General features: G+C 35.0%; 1 protein-coding gene across 7 annotated transcripts in view; it reads left to right on the top strand.

Annotated features, from left to right (window-relative positions):
- The window catches only part of EPHA7 (EPH receptor A7), a 161,147-nt gene that overhangs the window by 126,700 nt on the left and 21,095 nt on the right, over nt 1-13,352 (top strand). For 5 of the 7 annotated variants that reach the window (XM_048935312.1, XM_048935307.1, XM_048935306.1 and 2 more), the window contains 6 exons: nt 3,821-4,006; nt 4,570-4,631; nt 5,622-5,831; nt 6,922-7,071; nt 11,592-11,785; nt 12,849-13,004. In XM_048935312.1, coding sequence (XP_048791269.1) covers nt 3,821-4,006; nt 4,570-4,631; nt 5,622-5,831; nt 6,922-7,071; nt 11,592-11,785; nt 12,849-13,004 — 958 coding nt within the window. The remainder of the gene's footprint in view (nt 1-3,820; nt 4,007-4,569; nt 4,632-5,621; nt 5,832-6,921; nt 7,072-11,591; nt 11,786-12,848; nt 13,005-13,352) is intronic. The other 2 variants (XM_048935310.1, XM_048935311.1) reach the window with 1 other exon arrangement.

Genomic DNA, 13,352 nt, shown 5'->3' with positions numbered 1-13,352 from the left:
GAAAACTGGCTGCAGCACAAAATCTTACATACAGACTAGGAAGGTCTTGTTTCTGTAGAACAAAATCTTCCCTAAGGCTGTTTTCTGTTCTGCCATTTTTCTTTTTGATATTTTATGAAGACAAAAAGTTATTGTTTAACTTCTCGTGACTGATTGTAATTGCACCAGCATTACATTGCTTTTCTTCCTCTTGAACTGTCTACCACCTACTTAAGTCATGGTGTTCATGCTCTAAAAAAGCAGTTTCATTTGTTTGCATTAATAAGGTACGTGACATTTTTATTGCACTACTCTATGTAGTGAAATTAAATTTCTGTGGGTAAGAAAAATATCAAATACTTGGGATTCCTGGAGGAAATTTTCTTTTGCTTTCCTGTTATTTTATAAAAATATTAGTAGAATACTTTTAAAATCACCCTGTAGTTTGGCATGACTGTAAATTACATAGTGTGGTATTATTTTAAAAGAGAATAATAAAGATCTCTAAAATAAGCTGTTTTAGCAGAAAAATCTTTACACTTAGAATTCACAACACATTTTTAAAGTAACCTCGCTCTTGTTGAATCATGTCTTTATCAAGGATTTGTACCATAGTAATTAACAACACTGCTTGAGAAAATTACTGTTTCAGATGAGTAAGAGCATAAGAATCCCTAGTAATTTTCTGTGATGCTAGAATGGCAACATCTCTTCTAATAAACATGCAGTATACAAGATTAAAAATCTAGATTAGCACAGAAAAATTACAGAGTTTTATCTTTTGCTTTGAGCTAAAAAACTATCAGCATTGCAAGAGTTCTGAACATGATGATATGTTCAGTCGGATTTTCTGAAGCCTTCTGAGCAAAATGCTGAAAATGCTTCACTTGCAAAAAGGATACAATTTGAGACACTAATATTTTCAGTATTATGGCAAAGGAAATCCACAATGTTAATTTTATTGACTGATTAATTTATTTTTTATTTTAATTAGTATAACTGATAGCAAAAAAAATTTGTGAGAGTGGTCGTTCTAAAGAAAGTTATTTAGAAGTACTATGGTGAAGATATATTGTGTAGGGGGGTTTTAGCTATGGCTTTACCCTATGAACATAGAGTGAAGTGAAATCTAATCTAGAAACAGTAGAACACTGAAGACTAAAAGAAGCAGCTGAAACTTGTATGTCAAAGAAGAGTGTAGAGTTGCTGCTAGTGACAGCACCAGAAAAGCCACTTAACAGTCTCAATGTGTACCAGCACTGCTGGCCACCTCACCTGTTGAGTAGTGCCCTGTCTCTTTCAGACAAACAGGCTGCAAGTATGTTTGTGCTCAATTTGCATGAGGGTTATGTTTTCTACTTGCCAACGTTTTCATTACCATCCTGCTGTGGCCACCTGTCTGATACAGATTATGGTGCCTGCTGTGTGGAGTCTTTGTTCCTATTGCAGATCCTTTGTCATAGCCTGCTCCTTGTTGACATGCTGAGCTAGTGGCTGTTGGCTGTGCAGTGTTCACACTCTTGTCATATTTTCTGGGTCCATTTTGGGCACCATTTCAGCTAAGTGAAAGCTACTGCTTTGTTGGGAAAGAAAGTTATTTGGCTAACAGCCTGTCCCGAAATGCATACTATACACGTACAAGTTTCTGGTTTGCCTGAGTATGAATGATCTGCTTTTGGAAATCAATCCAAATCAGATCCCAGAGAGCTGGAAAGGATAGCTGGAAGACACTAAGGAAACCTTAGTGTCTTCCATGCCAAGTCTCCCAATTACCTGGCATTGAAGTATCACATACAAACACATGCATATACTCACGTCTTATGAGTACTCACGCAGTATGGGATAAAAACAGTTCCAGAAGGTACTGAGAGAGAAAATTGTTATCCTTTAGTCAGTTATTTTGGTTAGAGACTATGATTAAAGTGAATAGTGAATTCATTAATAGTCATCAACATCACTAATGAAGCGCAGGAGGAAGGTTAAGGCACAAATCTGAGGACATCAGAAATCCATCAGCTGATCATTACGTATGTCCCTGCCTTTTAATATTCATAGCTGTGACTTGGGTGTTCATACCATAACTCCATTGCCTGAGTATAGTTGAGCCTAATGCCTCATCTGTTCAGGCAAAAAAAACATCCTTCATCAGTCTGATTAGTTCAGATACAACTCTGTGTTTAGAGTGGTATTTAGAATTGATGGAAGCTAACCTTAATTCAGCTAGCACAGAACAGAGAGAGAGGAATTTGGTTATGTATGCAATCATCTCCAGTGAGATTTGCAAAACTGGCAATTTGGAGTGGAGATTTGCCCAGACAAGTCAGTAGGAACTACGGTCTGGCCAAAGTTCTACTCCTGTGGGCTGGAGGGACTGCAAAACTGAGGCGCAGGTGGTGTTTTTATCTTCTCTGAGCTCTGCTATTGGGAGTGTCAGGAAAATAGTAGTGCTGGAACAGTGATAATGTCTCAAACAAGATTTCTTAGCATTTATAAATTAGGACGATTAAGAATCTATCTCCTTAGGCACTTTACAGACACTCTTTCTGCTCTACCATTCGCCATCCCAGCAGGTTTCTCAGGACCTCAGTTTATATCTCAAAAGGATTTTCTAATCAAACAGTCTATGTCAGTCTTTCCTAATTCTATCACTGTTTTTTTAGCTCATCCTAAAACATGTCTTAAATATAGGTGTGTCTGCATACTTCTGTATACTCAATAGCTTAATGTTAAGACATTCCACAGTCATGATGGAGGTAAATGTCAGACTTGATTGGATTTGGAGGAGGAACTTGGTTCTTCCTCTTCCATACTCCAGATAAAGTTTCAAGGTGCCAGACTACTAGAAGCTCTGCAGTGAATCTTTCCTTCTTGTTAGAAAGTATTTTGTTTATTCCCTGTAAAATATGTTATCACCATATTCTTGTGTATGTCCCAAGAAATTTTTCTTTCTGGCTACAGAACAGGGATTTCTCTTTTTCTCCTTGCTGACGCTGCTGTGAGGCAAGGGGCAATCCTTAAATATTTCACAATATGAATAATAATAATAATGAGATGTATGTACTGACACTGAGATCCACATCTCATATAGGTCAATGCACTTTCCTGTCCGAATAAGTCCAATTGCTTCTCTCCTAAATTACAGTTGCTGAGACCTTTTTATTATTATTATTATTATTGTTCTTGCAGATTAGCCTTTTTTTTTTTCACGTGCTTTAATAATTGCAATTATCTTTTAATTTAGAAACCTTTTACAGAATTCCAGCATTTGCTTGTGTTTGTTTAATGTAACAAAAACATTATAATTCACACCTTAAATTTTATAATCTGCAAAGTAAATTATCCTTCTTGAAATTAATAATGTAGTGCTTCATTTAACGCCGTAACAATGTTAAATTAAAAACAGCTTTGAAAGAGGTGTCTTTTAAAAAGGGGGAAAAAAAAGAATCTTAACAATAGTGATGAAACCATCTAGAACTGAAGGATATTTTCACTTCAAATGGTGTTATTTCTGTAGTAGTATTTTCTAATGAAATAAACTTCATTTTTATTTCCTATTTTGGAAAAAAAAAAAAAACAGCAATAAATTACTAAAAAGTGTTTTACAAAGATTGAGACAGCAATGCTGTAGATTGGTTTAACTTCATATGTTTGTTCTGCTATGTATTCGCTCTGCAATTAATGGGGAGCATGTGCCTGACTTTGTTCCTAAGTATTCCATTTAAAATACGAATGTTCATACGCTAAATTTAAACATATACTTAAGCAGCTAGTGGAATCAAGGCCTGTAAAGAGTATTGATATTATAGTCAGAGTAATTCATTGTTGATCTACTTTATTTTAGGAGAGTTTGGTGAAGTGTGCAGTGGACGTCTAAAGCTTCCTGGCAAGAGAGATGTTGCAGTAGCCATAAAAACTCTGAAGGTTGGCTACACTGAAAAGCAAAGGAGAGATTTCCTGTGTGAAGCGAGCATCATGGGACAATTTGACCACCCCAATGTTGTTCACTTAGAAGGAGTTGTTACCAGAGGTAAGCAGCAGCTTCATCTGTCAGTCAGATAACAACCTAATGGCAGAAATTACTTTAGTTTATTCATTGTCAAAGATTTAAATTATAAATAGGGTGCACAGTGCTAATGGATTTTCTCCTGATGCGTAACTAACTAAAACAATGCCTACTTCATGCTACAAGCTGAGGAAAAAAATTAAGATGCGTGCATGATTAAAAGATGAAGTACTTTGAAATACATTATTTTTCTTGTTTCATTTAGCCTCAAAGACCATGCAGAGAGATAAGGTTTCTTATGTCCTTTTATATTATCTGAAGTGTCATTATTCCAGAGTCCTGTTCACACAGCAGGAGTCAGGAGAACACATTGACATTTTGATTTGTACAGTTTAATTTTGTGAATCATGACCACGTTCCATGCAGACATTTAAGAACTTATTAGAGCTCAAAAACAGTGCTGGAGGCTTCTGAAATGCTCATGTCTCGACAATTCAGTCCTTCAAAGAAATAATATGTTTTATCAAAAAAAGGCAGTCCATTTTTATTATGGTTTCTCAAAGAAAATGTGCCTTTATTTCTTTCAGGGAAACCAGTTATGATTGTAATAGAATATATGGAAAATGGGGCATTGGATGCATTTCTTAGGGTAAGTACCAAAATGAAAATATGTAAAAACATACCTTGTTATTTATATGTATGTCTGTATATACATATGTATATAATATGTGTTTTATATTTGCATGTGTATGTAGTTATATGTATACATGCATGACAGTAATACAATAAAAGGCCTTTTCAGGTTGAAATTGAATTTGTTGAATATTAGCAGTTCTTGATCCTTTTCAGCAGAGTAAGATCAGAAATCAGAAGATCAAACAGGATCATATGGAAACATTCTAAGAATTTAAGTGATTTAATGTGGTATAGAAATGGTGGAACTTAGTACTGCCACCAGCTAAATTGAGACCACTGATGCTTGAAGCTCAATTTTCTACCTTTTTTTTTTTTTTTTTAACATGGCAGAAATGAATAAAGAATCCCTGAATTAACTATAGTCATGTTTAAAGAAGAGCACAGGAAAAAGAAAAACAAGTTGAAAAGCATTTAAAGTTTATGGATGTTTGTTTTGAACCAGCCAGTTATTACTCCTTACCAGCTGTAAAACAGTGTGTACCACCCTATAGAGAATGGAAATGCATATATACTATATGTAAAAATTATATGTACATACATTTCAGGCTATTAAAAAAATATTGGTTGCTTGGATTCTAAAAGTAGACAATTCTTATTTTCTTGGCAAATACAGTTATTCTTAGAAATGAAGAGCATAAAAGCAAACTATGAAGAGTCGTTTCATGAGGTAAGCTTTCTTAAAAAAAGGCTTGCCATGAGTTAGTGAGAATTTTACTGGAATTGCTGAGTTTTGTTGTTTCTAGTACATGAGCTACTCGTACATTTCTTAACTGGATGTACTGCTCTATGTCTGAAACAAAATATAACTTGCATTTGAAATGAGATTCTTTGCCCTAAGATGAACTGTCTCATGTAAATAATTAGAAATCTAAAGTTGTAAAAATCATTCTTATTTCTTTTATCAGCTATACTAATAAGAATTGCCATTCTTTTTTCCCTCCAGAAACATGATGGGCAATTTACAGTCATTCAGCTGGTGGGAATGCTGAGGGGAATTGCTGCTGGAATGAGATATTTGGCCGATATGGGATATGTACACAGGGATCTTGCAGCACGCAATATTCTTGTCAACAGCAACCTTGTTTGTAAAGTGTCAGACTTTGGCCTTTCCAGAGTCATAGAAGATGATCCAGAAGCCGTTTACACTACCACTGTGAGAGAAATTTATATATTTATGTATTTTTAATCATTTAAAGATATAGTTACTAAGAAGCATATATTCTGGCAAGCAGAGAAAAAAGAAATACATTAGTTCCTTGAGAAATGGAAAACAGTGAAATGGAAGATAGTCTCTGCAGAAATCTGGCTCTAAGTAGAGTTTGATATTTTTGCAAGAGCATGTATATTTATTTATTAGAGATCTAAATATTTTGTACAGTATCTTCATTATTCCTTTCCACATAATTCTCTGTTTGAATGCGTATAGAAGTTTGAATCATAGAAAGGTTAATCACCTCACCTAATATGAATCACTTAAAATACTTGTAGGGTATTATTATTTTTCAGAGTAGATTTTATCTTAGGAAAAGGTTGACTAGCTTGAGGCAAGATTGTGACAAAGCTTAACTCCCGTGTTTTCCCTTGCTTTTGGATGGGATGTTTTTCTTAAACAACCATTCATCAGGCACACTATGCTCTTTATTCTTTTGTTGAGCTATCTTCCCTTTTCTATCAGTGAAGCCTTGTAGTACCTACCTTCTCATGCTGAGTAAAGAAGGGGCCCCTGGAATCTGCTCTGACAGGCACAGGGATCTGGGAAACTGCAAAGGTATTCAGGGGTGTCACTCCTGCCACGGGGCTCTAGCTGGGATCCTGGTTTTAAAGTGCCAGACTGAGATTTCAGGACAGCCAAATGACAATTCCATGGGATTTATGTACACAGAATGAGATTCCTGTCCCTTAACTTCAGTCACCCAGGAGTTAAATGTCGAGTTTAAATCAAACATCTCAGCAGCCCCTTAAAATCAAGGGGAGAAGAGAAGCACTTACAGAGAAATGCACCCAACTTAGCTTAGACAGGTGCCTAAGTTTCTACAGTCCAAGTGATTAAGAGCTTAAGACTCTTGAAGATTCTGCAATCAGTAAACTATGATAAATCGTGTAAGTGCTGACTTTGATGTTGGTAGAAGTAATTATAAATGCATTCTAAGAAAGATGGTGTAGAATGGTATGGAAATTTGTGGGAGAAAATACTTTTTATCTTTTTTTTTTTTTCTTTTTCTTTTTTTTTTTTTTTAACATAGGGTGGAAAAATTCCAGTGAGATGGACAGCTCCAGAGGCCATCCAGTACCGCAAATTCACATCAGCCAGTGATGTATGGAGTTATGGAATCGTTATGTGGGAAGTAATGTCTTATGGAGAACGGCCTTACTGGGATATGTCCAATCAAGATGTAGGTCATACTTTGTAAGAGCACGTGAGCACACAAATATTACATATTTTAAATGCATACACATATTTCACCATTCATGAATGTAATTTTATTTCAGGAAGAGACAGTAGGGTTCTTACAGAATCACAGAATCACACGGGTTGGAAGGGACCCCAAGGATCATGTAGTTCCAATCCCCCTGCCTAGCAGGGCCACCAAACATACACAAGAAAAAGTCTTAGAAAAAGTTACAGAGCTTTCATTTTTCAACTTAATCTTTAAATCTTTCTTCTTCTATGTGGATATTATGGTTTTTGTCCCAAGTTTAAAGTAAAATTGGAACATCAAAAATAGTAATATTTGCACTTCACCTTATTATACTTAAGCATAAAAGGAGCTAATTTTTTCCAATGAAAAATTAATTCTGAGGTTTCTGACCTCAGAACAATGATTAATAGTTGGAAAAAGTTGTTAAAAATTGAGTGGCAGTTAATGACCTACATTTTAAAGTTAATTATGCTGATTTCACAGTATCTTTGTTTGCATAAAATATGACCTAGAGCAACAGGTCAGCAGTAATAGAACAGATAGGTGTTAATCTTGGTCTCTGACAAGACTATCTATTCATATAGAAAGTATACAGGGAAAAGCTGCGCAGACAAGAAAGATGTCAGAATGATTCACATTTAAATTTCTTTGGGTCGGGGGCTTGAGTTTCTTTTTTATTATAATTATTATTTTATTTTTTGATTGAATGATAGACATTGAAGTTTAAAAAAATGATGAAAGTGTAAATGATGAGTCAGTTTTGCAGAGTGCAAAGTTGTTAATATTTGACAGGTCTCAGTGTCAAAGATTTCATGGACTGTCAAAATATGGGCAAACAAGTCCTTGGGGCAGAGAAAGAGAAATATTTACATTCCCTAGACACCCAGAAGATTTTCATTTCTTTTGACACCTTCCTTCTGTACTAGATTCAAACATAAAAGAAGTCTGACAGGAATATAAGATGCCTCAAAGGCAAACCTTACCTGTCTTTCAAGGAACAATAAGGAACAACTTTTAAATAGTGGAAATTCCAATATCTTTGTGCTCCTTGATGTATTCTAGAAAGTATTCCTTCTAAAGAAAACTGCAAATAAAGCAAATCAATTATAATTTCTTATAAAATAGCTAATTGCAGTTTCTCACAGTTCCACCTATTTTTAACATTTACATAATAATTTTCAGTAGCATGTAAATAAAAGATGCATTGATTATTTGTTAAAAATAATTTCAAATATTTTTGTATGTTTTGATCTTTATAAACATGTCCTGAAACATACCTTGCAAAACATATACACATTCAATCAACAATATAAAGAAATCCATGATGCAAAAATGTATAATCATCATTTTACTATTTTTTTTATTCTCCTTCACAGTTATCAGTGGGAATATTTAACTCTAAGCAAAAATACTGAACATGTCTTTTCTCATTTCGCTTAGACGCCCAGGCAGTTTATATGTCTTAAGTGCATTGTTTTGTTTAAATGTGAACGTAGTCATGGATGGGATCAGATCTCTGTCTGAATTTGCATCTTTTGAAGACACTTGTTTAATCCCACTCCTCTTCCTTTAAGTCATTGTTTTAGAATGATAAAGAATAGTGATTATTGTTGCAATCTCTCTTAAAGCTTATACTGTGCTAGTAACAGGCGCCTTCATACAGTTTAGCTTCTACACTTTTCTTTCTGTGCTTTACTCTATTCTCCTATTAGAATGCCAGTATTTGCTAGTTCTTTTACTAGTGCTGGTGTGGATTAATTCTTCAGAAAAGGATAAGAATTTAGATTTACTTTTTTTTTAATTTGCTGCACTCCTGGATTTATTATTATCAACACTAGTATTTTTATTATTATTACTACATAACCAGAAACAGTGTGATAACCACAAACCAAACATTTGATTGTCCCACTATGCTTAATTTTTCTCTGGTCTTTGACAGCAACCAACACAGACACTGAACAGTCCTGACCCTCTTTGAATTGACTTTACATTCTCAGGTAGCCAGATTATGAGAGAAGCATAACTGATTCTCAGCAGCAATCCATTTTCTCTCTCTCTCTCTTTTTTTTTTTTTTTTTTTTTTTGCAAAAGCAGAATTCAAAAAACAAATTGTGGCAAATGTAGACAATATAAATCAGTTCCATTAATGAGAACTTCAGCTGTGCTCTTTGTAGCTTTGCTTGTATGGAAACATGTATGTTCCTAAATCCATTTCTTTATTTCTGAATACTGAATTTTAGAATGCCACCCCCACCTTTCTAAACAGAGCATATACTGGTATCCTTCAAATTGTCTCTGTTTTGTAAAAACTTAAAAACAAGCAAAAAGACACATACATTACTTTACTTATATTTTGGAATCTTTTTACTGTGTTTTAGGTGTTTCCAGCTATTCCATCCATCCATGAGTAGATAACTCATTCATTTATATTTCTCCAAGTTTCATGCTTCATATGCATTTTGCTCAGCATACACATCAAAGAAGCTGATTCTGTGGTCTTTTAAAAATATCATACCTTGATTCCTATCTCTCTAGTTTCTTTTGGGACTGTAGTGAACATGAAAAAACTGTGTTCATGTATTCACTATCCCTTAATGGGATAGAATCTGGTTTGTTATTTCAAAGTTCCTTGAATAATTTGATGTTGGTTTTGCTGTTGGGATTATCTACTTTTTCAGTGGTTGTTTCTGACCTCTTAAATAAGTGCTTCATACATATGTATCGTACATACTATCTTTTATCCTTTAGAAAAACTTTTCCTAGAGATTTCTGATTTACTTCTCATAGCATGCCAGTTTTCCTATACACACTGTAGCTTATTTTAACTTTTCACTTCACTGCTACTCTTGATTGAGAAGAGCTGTTCTTTTATTTTTCCTCTTAGTTCTATTGCAAAAGATCGTGCATTTTATTTTTAATGGTTTGGTTTTTTTCATTTATAGTATTGTTTTTGCAATTTCTGTGTTGTTCTCCTGCTGAAATCCTCTCTTCCCACACTGTCTGACAGATAACTTCACTGTCACTTAAAGGTCACCACACTCATTCTTCCAGGTGTGGATGTTACTGCAGGAATTGAATATTTCTCAGTCATTTTTGAGATAGTATAGTATTGTCATTCTAAATGTACAGATAGAATGCTGAGGCCCAGGGAGAGGAGACAACCTCTCTGAGGTCAGAAGGGCATCCTGTGACACAAGCTTGCCAGTGAATAAGTGCCCTGTCTGTGGAATATATGTCCTCTTTTCACAAAACTTCATTTCTGAAAAAAAGGTTTTCATAGAATCATGGATTTTAGCCAGCTTTTTTGAAGGTCATTTTGTGTTCTTTGCAGTTCTGTCTACTTTGCAGTCCACTGCTTTTGTATTTTCTCACACAACCTATGGAATGTCTTATATCTGAGGTTATTAATTTCACTAAACCTTGGATATTCACCAACTTCATTTATCATACTAGATCTGTTTCCTAGGGCTAACTCCAGAACAGCTTCTGATCTTGCTTTCTGTAAAAGCTGAGGGAGAACACAGTACTGTGCGCTACCCTTCAAGAACAAGCACCCTTCCTTAGCAATTCTAATACTGCTATGTCAGTCAATGTCAGTATACTTGAAATCCCCCATGAACAATGTTTTAGTCCTTTTTCACAAGTTTTTCTTATCTGCACTGCTTCCTGATGTGCCTTCTTATCCTACTCTCAAGGTTTACAGCAGTTTTTCTCTGATTTTACTTTAACCATTTTTCTTTCTCACTTAAATCCAAATGAACTTTGCAAAGGAAGTTGATGAGTGAATGTAATTCTTGGTTCAGATGTTGGTGATTTTCTTCAGTTATACTCGTTTGGCAATCTTTCTTATTACATCTAACTTACTGTTAAGGTGATATGTTAAAATACCATTCAGCTAGGTCTTCACCCGCATGACACATTTTTGCTACTTTATCATTAAGCTAACATGGCTAGACATAGAATACAACTTTTTTTTCCTAACAATTACTATCTGCTAAGCATTTTTCTTGGATCCTTTTTAGAGTATTTTCAGGCTTTTTATATTTTATATGTGTATGCACAGATCCCTATCCACTTACAAGTTGGTTGCTTCTACCACATACTCTTAAAGGCCTTGGGGCAAGTAATAACGCTTTCTGAAATAACTCCATTTATCAATCTATCTGTTACTCCCTTAGTGAATTTAATTGTTGCTCCCTGCTGCTCACTTGACTAGATAATAGAGCTATGTTCCCCACATACAGAACAGTATTTTTATTAAGCCCAAAGATAAAATCAGGAAACTATTTGAAAAAATAAAGGCTAGTGTCAAAACAAAAGTTTCATATTTTTGCAATGTTGGTGGCAAATTTTAGTTTACTGATTAAACTTATTATTATTATTATTATTATTGCTATTATCATAATTACTATTGTGTATCTCTTGTACAAGGTAGCAAAAATTTATTTCTTAAATATCCTTTAATGAAAAATGACCGTTATCTTGGCTACTAGGTTATAAAAGCGATCGAAGAAGGCTATCGTTTGCCAGCACCCATGGATTGCCCAGCAGGACTACACCAGCTGATGCTAGACTGCTGGCAGAAAGAACGTGGTGAAAGGCCAAAGTTTGAGCAGATAGTTGGTATTCTGGACAAAATGATTAGGAATCCAAACAGCTTGAAAACCCCTCTGGGAACTTGTAGCAGGTAAGAAAATCTTTAGTGAGTGCTCATATGATGATGTGCATGGCTGGGTTCTGGATGTTCTGGTTGGTGGCTGGTTCCAGTTCATACTTGCTCCATGTGTCTCTCAGTTCTTCCTTTCTTCTGTTCCCTGTTCTTCCCATCCCTTATTCACCTTCCTTTTGTACTACACTGAACTAAACCAAAAGGGACTTTTCATAAAAAATAACCAAAATAAAGAAAGTAAATATTGTGGAACTAACATACTTCTCAGTAAACTGCTGCCTGCTCACCAGTCTTTCCACTACCAGCAGTCTTTGTTTTCCCTGTTTCTTAAAATCTGTTGTAGTTTCATATTATACATCCCTTGCCTAGCAGGAACTCATACAGTAGAAATTTATACTTTTGTTTGGCCAAAGTACTTTGACTTGCTACACTTGAGGATTTTATCTTTTGTATTCTGGCTTTATTGCCTTTCAGTGATTGCATCTCATTGTACTCCATGATATAGCTTTTAATGACTTCTTCATAAAATTCAGGTGATTTATTTAATCATGGTAATCTTTTGATTCACAAGCTAGATCAAATGCACTAGGGAATCAGCTTGCCTGTGTTCCGTTCCCAGTTCTTCTACTGACTGATTTGCTCTGTGACCTTAAGCAACTTACTTTGTGTCTCTGATCTTTCCCTGTCTTTGTTTTGTCGCATCCAGTTGAATAATGGGAATAGTTACTGCTACATTCTCTAAGATGCTTTAAAAATAGTATCTTTATTTTACTCAGCAACTTCAGTTACAGTTGCTATCATGCTAGGTTGGTATATTGTTGATAAAAAATAGTTCATTAGGCTGTTGTTGCTCACTCTGACCTCTCATCTTTTACGTGAATAAGTTTAGGAAATACATATTGTGAGCTACAGTGTAGTCAGAGCTATTCACAGAATAATCTAGCCTGTTTATAAAGACCAATTACTTCCTACTCTTGAAGTTTTGAATACCCCAAACTTATTTGACTCTCACCTTGCTAAATACTCCCTGATGTTTAACTCTCTTTGGAAACAACTTACTTTCCTTTTTCCTTCTCCATAGACCAATTAGCCCTCTTCTGGACCAGAACACTCCCGATTTTACCACTTTCTGCTCCGTAGGCGAATGGTTACAAGCTATTAAGATGGAAAGATATAAGGATAATTTCACAGCAGCAGGCTACAACTCTCTTGAATCAGTTGCCAGGATGACTATTGAGTAAGTTAGTACTGGGCATGTTTAACTTGCATTTAGGGAACTTCTAGGTAAAATAATACACAATGTTCAATTCAAAAACTTTATCCTGAGTACAAACAAAGTACTTGGGGTTAAGTCAGAAGGTTTAGCAGCTCATGATGTTGAAATAGAGCATCCCATAGAAGGGCAATTACCCTTCTACCTATGTGTGGGCATCACTTTATTCTCCATTTTTGAGACTAACTGAAATAATAACGAGGCTAGAATTTGAGGAAGAATTTGGCCCATTTTAAAGTATGTATGTATAGGAAAACAACCACTTTTTTTTCCTCTCTCTAATTGGTATATTTTTCCAGATGTGTACTAGGA

Source organism: Lagopus muta, chromosome 2 (genome assembly GCF_023343835.1).
Source record: "Lagopus muta isolate bLagMut1 chromosome 2, bLagMut1 primary, whole genome shotgun sequence".
NCBI lineage: Eukaryota > Metazoa > Chordata > Aves > Galliformes > Phasianidae > Lagopus > Lagopus muta.
This window is presented reverse-complemented; position numbering and strand designations above follow the sequence as displayed.